Source organism: Epinephelus moara, chromosome 15 (assembly GCF_006386435.1).
Source record: "Epinephelus moara isolate mb chromosome 15, YSFRI_EMoa_1.0, whole genome shotgun sequence".
NCBI classification, from domain to species: domain Eukaryota; kingdom Metazoa; phylum Chordata; class Actinopteri; order Perciformes; family Serranidae; genus Epinephelus; species Epinephelus moara.
The window spans coordinates 6248185-6257265 of NC_065520.1; the positions used below are offsets into that span (position 1 = coordinate 6248185).

At 41.4% G+C, this 9081-nt stretch overlaps 1 protein-coding gene across 2 annotated transcripts in view; it reads left to right on the forward strand.

Annotated features, from left to right (window-relative positions):
- The window catches only part of LOC126402015 (OX-2 membrane glycoprotein-like), a 17398-nt gene extending 11985 nt beyond the window's left edge, over positions 1-5413 (forward strand). For both annotated transcript variants that reach the window (XM_050063654.1, XM_050063653.1), the window contains exon 8: positions 2800-5413. In XM_050063654.1, the coding sequence (XP_049919611.1) occupies positions 2800-2804 (5 nt within the window). In that variant the 3' untranslated portion in view covers positions 2805-5413. The remainder of the gene's footprint in view (positions 1-2799) is intronic.
- Positions 5414-9081: the final 3668 nt, after the last annotated feature.

The window sequence follows — 9081 nt, forward strand, 5'->3', positions numbered from 1 at the left end:
TGGCACAGCAACAAGGACAGGAAGTTAACCTCAGATAAGAGGCATTTATTCATGTTTTCAGTGGCACCTTTCAATCTGTAGCACCGCAGGAAGTACGGGGGGAGTGACCACATCCGGTTGTGAGGGCAGAGCTGAGGGGAGCACTGATTGCTCCTAAGAGATTAGAGGTCGGAAAACATGATATCCAGAATGAAAACTGAGCCGCACACTGCTCGCACTGCAGTTTCCTTTTTCCCAAATATTTTCTAGTGATTGATTTACAGGTTCTCCGTCACACACTTAACTTGTCACTCTGGCTCTAATTGGTTTCTAGGCCACATGTGCCGCCTCAGCTTCGGCGCTATAGGCTCAAGTGAGCCACCGCTACATAACTCACATTGCTGCCACATGTACATTGAGGCGTGGCAGGCATTAATCATGGCTGAGGAATTCCTGCAATGTTTCATTATTTTGTGCGTGTGGTCTTTTGGATGCGAGTGGGAGTTTTGGGGATACAGGCGTGTATGTGCTTGCTGTGTTTATTTTTACATTCTTGTGTGGGATTTAAATCAAGGAAATGCAACCTGTCTATGATGAAGAAACTCTCTGTCTTCACTGGGTGCAACTGTAGAAACAATAGGGATGTAAGAAAATACTGATACACTTGAGTATCGATATTATTTGTGATATTGATTCTCAAACACTGTCAGTTTTGAATTAATAGCTTACATGTTAAGATCCGTGGCAGTGGGTCATTTTGTGTTGTGTGGATAGCAGTGTTGACGTCTATCTTCAGGCATTTGACTCTTCACTCCAAAGTAACAACACATAGCGAGTGTCTTTCAAGGACTGTGATAAATATAAATGCAAATCCCACTGCTCTGATTGCAAACAAACTTGTTTTCTGCATGTGGTGGTGTACTGACAGTTTTCCTAAAATAAGATTTTAAAAAACATTGCGTACAGCATCACAGTACACTGGAATCATAACCCCAGTACTGTGATCCGTATGAAACCACCAGGTTCTTGCCAATACACAGCTTAAAGAGTTTAGAAACACCAATTACTGCCAGCCTTAACACTTTGAGCCTGTTCACATCTAGTATGAACATGCACACAAATGGACACCACTAAATGCAAATGTAAAGGGCGGCATTTGAGCGAACCACTCAAACAACTTGCGTAGCTGGTCATATGTTTTACCCTAATACGTCCTGATTCATCCCTGACAAGGACTATGTCATCAATGCAGGATGTGGTGGTTGTTTTGGAGACGGTGCGCTAACACTCTGTAACTTGCCCATTTTACGAGTTGGATGAAATGTTGTGCTATTGACATGTTGAATTCTGCTGACAGTGATATCTCCAGCTGTACCAAAACAACTGCTAATACGACAAACAAGCGAGCAGCTAGCGAGGTCCCTCTGACCTTCTGGCATAAGTGACGTAGGCAGTAACAAAATCTTAACTCAACTGATCAGCTCACACAAGTGTGAGTGGCAGTGCGTCTAAGCTGTCCACTTGTGTTTGGATTACCAAAACGCTTATCCGGGGCCAGGTCGCAGGGGCAGCAGGCCAAGCAAAGCACCCCAGACGTCCCTGCGGGATCTTAAGGCGTTCCCAGGCCAGACAAGCAATGTCATCACTCCAGTGTGTTAAGGGGCTGCCCTGAGGCCTTCTACCAGTGGGATGTGTCCAGAACACCTCTAATGACCTTGATGACTTGGCAAATTTGGACTACTAGCGAGTGTCCGGTGGCCGGGCCTTGGGCTGTGGGACATGGTCAGGCTCAGCCCAAACAAATAACATGGAGTGGCCACCCTATGGGTACACCACCCGCAGGGACAGGAAATGGGATTGGGTGTGTTGTGTGCCGGGCGGCAGGCAGGTGCAGGGCCCCGGGCGTACTCTGGGGATGCGGGTTAATACCAGGTGTAAACAGGCACTCTGCAGCAACTTGTTGGAGCTGTAATCTTCATGGTGACTTAAGTGCAAAACACTGCAGTTCCTCTAATGGCCACTTGAGGCTGGCTCCAAGAGCAAGTCAATCACCGTAGACCCCCATGTTAAATTGCCCAACTTTACAGCAGAAATAAACAGCCTGGTACAAAACATGTTTTTTGGTCTCTAGAGATGATACTCCTTAATGACAACTGTAGGGGGGTGAATTTTTATATAACTCACCAGTTTATGTTTTTTAAGGCTTAAATTACACATAATTAAGGGCAGGGCAGCTTTGAGTGACAGGCTGTCTGTAAGGCGTCACCATAGGTCCAGCACTCGCTCCTCCACAGCTCCACCCTCTCATCCAAATTTGGTTACGTTTGGCTCCAGAAATCCAACATGGTGACGCCAAAATTCCAAACTCGAGGTTTCAGTACTGGTGTTCACAAACCAGTAGGTGACGTCAAGTTGGCTATGTCCACTATTTTTATACAGTGGTGTAGAGGCAGTCCTGTCAGCATTTAGCTCCATTATAAAGCACAGTCTAACAGGGCTGCTGGCATGACTGTAGACTATTAGTCTTGTCTTGATTTATGTTTAGCACATCAATTGTATGAACAGTGGCATCATATATCTTTGACCTGGGTTTACTGTTATAAGGATAAATGGGCCAGTTTCCTATAAACCTGATGTCTAACCTTTCACCAATAAAATCTCATGGGTGTTCAGTCAGGAAAAGGCTGTCACAGCCCAGCAGGACATGCAGACTATTAAGGGAAGGATCTGTGTTGATTAATACAAAATGGGAAATGGTGGAAAGTTTTTTGGGACAAAGCCGTACAACTAACTGTGTGTCTCTTCTCTCGTTCTGTCCAGACTGATTTGGAGGCCGACGTCACTGCTGCTTTGATGAAGGTCCAGCGGAGCTCTGAGGCTGACCTAGCTGCTCAGCACCGTGCCCTCCAGCTCAGCGTGCAGAGGAAGGGAACAGAGCTGTCACAGAACGGAGCCAACATGGCTGGTTCTGCTCCCATGAGCTGGGAAGATCACACATTCCTCTTGTCATTTAATACAAAGTAAACAGAACTAAAACCACATTATTTAATGCTAGATTTCACACTTAACAGTAGAAACATTGCTTCGATGATTGATGAAATCCTTTTGATATGAGCAGAGGTTGTAGGATTTGCATCAGTATGTTTAATGGAATCATGGAGGTCCAGTTGTGTTGCTGTGTGTGTGTGTGTGTGTGTGTAAGGTCAGATCTTAGATGTTGAACAGAGTAATAAGTTATATATTTTTTAAAGTTTTGGTTATGTCTAGCTTGAGTACAGTTTGCTCAGTTGAAGTGTTTTTGACTTTGTTGGTTAGCTCATTACAAAAATTTTAACAAAAAATAATTATTGTAATGTTGAAATAAATCAATAAATAATTTATCAGTGGGGGATTTATTAGTTCCCATTTAAACTGACACAAACATGGCCTTAAAAACTACTTTTCCATATTGCTCAGTGAGCTCCTTAAAAGGTAACTTTGGTATTTTTCAACCTGGCCCCTATTTTCCCATGTTTTTGTGTTTAAGTGACTAATGAGAACAAGTTTTGAAATTAAAGAAGAAGACATACTTTATTGACTGATATATACACACATGCCCGAAATACACACACATGCACAGACAGGACCTATACATGCACTAAATGGAGAGATGTCACGTGAGGTTCCTTGGATAGGCCCCCAAGCTGCTGGGGGTTCAGTGCCTTGCTCAAGGGCATTTCGACAGTGCTCAAGAGGTCAGCTGGCACCTCTCCAGCTACCCGTCCGCACTCCACACACTCGGGACTTGAACTAGCAACCCTAAGATTCCCAAGCCAAGTCCCTATTGGCTGAGATAGTGCTGCTGCAAAACAGGCTGCATTGTAATCCCTAAGGGCAATTGAACACCATCAATTTAAGTCCATTAAAAGTGCTTGTTTTTACCACTGACAGGTTCAGATTGTTATTCTAGGTGTCTGACAACGTTATGGAAAGGATCCCTACTGAGATAGACTTTTTTGCTCCAGAGTAAGATCTATTTTGTTTAACCAGAAATAGCCCCAAAATTGCTATCGCCAAACTCACCAGACCCCATTTAAATAAACAGCAATTTTAGAGTACATAGAGCCAGCATATTTTTGCATCTAACTGGCTGAATTAAGGGTTTATTCGAACCAAACCAGAGTTGGGTAATGTTGGAACAGTGGAAATATGAACCAAGATGGCTTTTGTATGTTTTATTTTGTTTGTTGACTCTAAATGAAGTTTGTTTTGCAATGACAAAATTACATTGTGTGTTGGTTTGCTTTGTAATAAAGAAGGTCTATCTCTGTAGGGATCCTTTTAAAAATGTTGTCAGACACTTATTTTAACAATCTGAGCCTGTCAGTGGCAAGAAAAGCACTTTTGGTTGATGCACATTGATGGCGCACAAATGCCTGCAGGAATTACATCGCAACCAATTTCAAGAAAATGTTGTCTCCATCAGTCACTTAGACACAAATATATGGGAAAATAGGGTCCAGGCTGAAAAATACCCTTTAAATCATGGCTTCAACTCTTCTTTCTTTCTTTCTGTATGTCATTAAACTCTATCCTGGTTAGTGCACGGACGCATGTAACAACATAGAAACTCTCTTAGGTTTGGAACTTGGCTCATGTAGGATGCCATCACTCACAGCTGATTGAGAAAATAGATTTTCAGGGCCTTTAAAGTGGCTGAAACTTCAGCTGCTGCCTGATTACTGTTGACCACCTAAATGGCCACCACAGGGTGCTACATCACCTAAAAACCCTCTATCTATGAGACAACACTTGGTAAACTAGAAAAAGAGGGATGATTAAAGGATGGCAATTCTGAGCTAAGCTTACAAGTTACAGGAAATCAGAAAGAAACGGGGGACTGAGGCTAACATGTAACTTCTAGTGAACCAGCCATAGTGTGACTCAGACTGAAGGGATGGCTGTGAGTGGGAGATAATGAAAGGTTTGTTATTTATAGCTGCTGTGTTGTGGGGGCAGAGAAGGGTGGTCGATCTGTAACGTTCATGCTCTCGGTGGTTAACGCCGCCCAAACGATTCCTGTGCAGATGAACCCTGCAGCTGTAAATCACTGCATGTGTGAGAAAGTGTGTGTTTGTTTTGGAAGCGAAAGAAATTTGGAGTGTATCTGTGTGTGTGTGTGTGTTGCATTGTTGTACAGTATTTCATGACTTACGGAGCCAAACTATCAGGAGCACCAGTGTCAAAATTTAACTTATGTGGATAAATATTAATATAGGCTTACATGGGCTGTGTACAGTTAATTTTGTAGAACATCTCTTATCAGGAAAAAAATATTCTATTAACAATTAAACACCACTTATAGGTTATTTTACAGTAAAGTCAAATATCTGTATATAAAGATGATTATAAGGATTAAATGTCAATAAATGCCTTTGAAGTTAAAAAAAAACTAAGTGACCTGCAGTTTCATTTTTCTTTCTCTTTTAATAACGCACAACGTGATTTTACCAAGTAGGACATGCTCCTGGATCAACATCCCATATCGCATTCCTGGACCAACATTGCAATCAACCAATCACAGCCCTCAGACATCATCAGTGTGCTTCTTTCCAAGTTTCTTTGTGCTTCTTCAGAGCTAAGCTAGTTTAACAAATTGAAGTTAATTAAACAAAATCCTCAGTAAGATTAAACAAAAACCTTATAAGATTCTTCGTCTGGCCTGTATCCTTTTAATCGTCCAGGTCATTTAGACCATGATCACCATTTGGTGGTCGGTGTTTAGGGCAGTTGGTTGTTATGTGTTCCTAGTGGTGTAGTGGTAGTTGATGAGGTGGGTGTACTACTAGGTAGATAGGTAGGTTACCGATGAGATAGCATACTCTCCTATTACAATGGCTGTTTAGCTGATAGGTGGGTATACTGTCACTGGATAGAAAAAAAAGTGGGTATACCCCGTATACCTGAGTATACCCTCCACTACACCACTGTGTGTTCCACAGTTTGTAGTGGATCCCTGCATTTGCAGTGGGCATTGTCAATGAGACCCTAAATTTGCATTGTTGCCCCGAAGCGTCCAACGCCTGTCCTCAGGCGGTTGAGGGTCGTCCATTGCTTTCGGTGCAGGTGCTGGCCGGGAAAATCTCTGGTGGAGCCTTGATGGTTCTGCTGACTTCCACTGGTCCCTCCATCTTGCCATGACCCAGGCAGCCTTGGAGGTATCACATGGTGTTGTACAGAGCAGTTCATGGGCATGTGTGGCAAAGGGGCGACATGGGCGGTTGTCTTTGCCTTGACACTGACCAGGTGTTGTTTAAATGATAGTGTTCTGTCAAGCTTCACACCCAGATATGTGGGGAAGGGCTGGAACTGTAGCCTGACGCTATCAATCATGATGTTTAGACCTTTTAAGTCACTAAAGGGTTAGCGAATTAGCTTGTTAACTCAATTGGCTATGCTAATGAATTAACTTGCTGATAACAGGCTAGAATATTGTTCACTAACAAAGAGTAAGGATACTAGCATTGCAAGCTAATTTGCTAACCCTGCAGTAGCTTATAAGGTGTTTGTTTAATGTTACTGAGGATTCTGTTTAATTTATTTAACTTCAGTTTGTAAAACTAGCTTAGCTCTGAAGAAGCACAAAGGAATTTTTAAAGAAGCACAGGAGCAGCACACTGACGATGTCAGAGGGCTGTGAACGCGATGTGGGATGTTGATCCAGGAGCATGTCCAACCTGGAAAAATCACATTGTGCTTGTAGTAATCATGTCTTCACTGTTGGAACAGTATTTACCGTTTAAGTTCCTGTAAGAAAAAGATGCTAAGATAAATTTTAAGTTAAAAGTGGATCAGAAATAAAACTTCAGACTTTATCTGCTCTTGTTTCACTGCTTATTTTTATTATCTGTGTTTTAGGGGTATATTGAGAGTAAATATCGGATATTTCTTCACAAATAACACCTTAAATTTGTAACCAATCCTCTAAACTTGCTTGGATTCTAAAGACATTGTTGGGTTGTGATGTATGCGGACTGTGGGTGGTACTGTAACCTCACCAAAACCTTTCACAATAGGAAACTCATTTCCTCCACAGCCCACTCTGGTGACTTTACCATTTCACCCTCAGACCTTGCGAGTGGCATAACGGCGTCGTTGTGCCTTTTTTTTTTTTCAATAATCTATGACTAACCCATGTAAATATTCAAAGCTTAAAATACCCTTAAATTAACACGTCTAGTTCCACAGTTGTTGTTTCAGGTATTTGAGTGAGTCACATGTGAGTCATGGATAGATTTTAGTTTCACGCCAAAACAGCATCTTTTGAAAAACATTTTAAAGTAATTGTTGGCATGAAATTAAAGCACGTCATGAGTTCAATCCAAAGTCCACAGGATGCAGTTGCTTTTACTGTTCCTTAAATGTTTTAGAAACCTGCCAACTTTATGGTTTAAGTCAGTACTTGCCAACCAGGGGTACCTCTGCTGTTCCCAAGACAGGTATGTGTAAATACTTAAAAGTAAGCTCAAGTAATTTGCTGTTACTCCTGGACACTAACTTAGAGAGCATGAAAACTATTACAGTAAGCAATTAAACAAAAAGGGTTTTTGGGGGGAGTTTTTCCTCATCTGCTGTGAGGGTCCAAAGGACAGAGGGATGTCATATGCTGTAAAGCCCTCTGAGACAGTTTGTGATTTGTGATACTGGGCTTTATGAATAAAATTGAATTGAACTGAATTGAGAAGTCTAACCATCAATAGCCATTAGAAATTTGGGTTGTATGTCCGCCTGTCCCATTCTCTTTCACACGATACCGAAAGAGCAGTTCAGCAGCTTGAAGATTTTTTTTTTTTTTTTTTTTTTTTTTTTAAATTTGGCACAAATGTACACTTGGACACAATGATGAACTGATTGCACTTTGGTGGTCAGAGGTCAAGGTCATAGTGACCTTGCATCTGTCTCATTCTCATGAATGCAATATCTCACAAGGGCCTTGAGGGAGGTTTCTCAAATTTGGCACAAACGTCCACTTGGACTCAAAAATGAACTGATTAGAAAATGGTGGTCAAAAGTCAAAGTCAATGTAACCTTGTTCACATTCTGTAAACACAATATCTCAAGGACACATTGAGGGAATTTCTTCAAATTTGGCCCATTTTAGTTTAGTCAAAGGTCACTGTGACCTCACAACCCTCCATTTTTTTTGGCCAAAACTCAAGAATTCATACACTTATTATAACAAAATTTCACACAAATGTTTCATAGAAGAAAATAATGAATGATGCCATTTTATATCCAAAAGGTCAAAGGTCAACTTCACTGTGACACCATAATGTTCTGCAAAGACACATCTAGCCATTACTCAACATCATATCCGAGGAACAGAAGGGGAGACATCTGGTCAAGATACATAATTGGTGACACTAATCTTGGGTGTCCACTTTGAAACTGTGCTGATTGTGTTTATGCTGCTGGAGGGAAGATGTGTGTGTACCATCCATGTTTTTACAGACACAGATGTAAACTCTAAGTGAAACTTGACTGGGTGATGGAGGCATTAAACCACAAGGCAGTTATTCTAGGTTTTTTTTTTTTAGCAGAAGCTAATGAACACTCGAAATAGTTAGCTTAAGAGAATACACTCCTCAAATAATTAGCTAGAGCTTATGAATAAACATTTGAAATAGTATTATAAGTATCTTGAAAATATCATCAGCTATCATCTGAGCAGATACCTAATTATATCGACACAATGTCCCATAAAACTCCTCCCTACCTCCCTCTCTCCTCCCAAACAAAGAAGAGGTAAATCTCATTAAATTGTCCCTCTGGGCTCCCTTACATTCAAGATGGTGGCACAGATAACAAAACAGGGATATATTTATGCCTCTCATGCCTACATATCGGGTTTGGAATGTATCTGCACATGCTCCAGTTCAAATTAAAACCAGAACTTTTCCATTGATGTGAGTTTTTGAACCACATAAAAGGCCGGACTTGTTTGTTGCCATTTTAGGCTAGCTGATTGTTGGTGTTGTACTGAAGCTCTAGAACGGTATCTGTTTCCCTCCTGTACACCAGAAATGCTCTTTGCTCTGTGCTTTTACTTCAAGATTTAGTTGA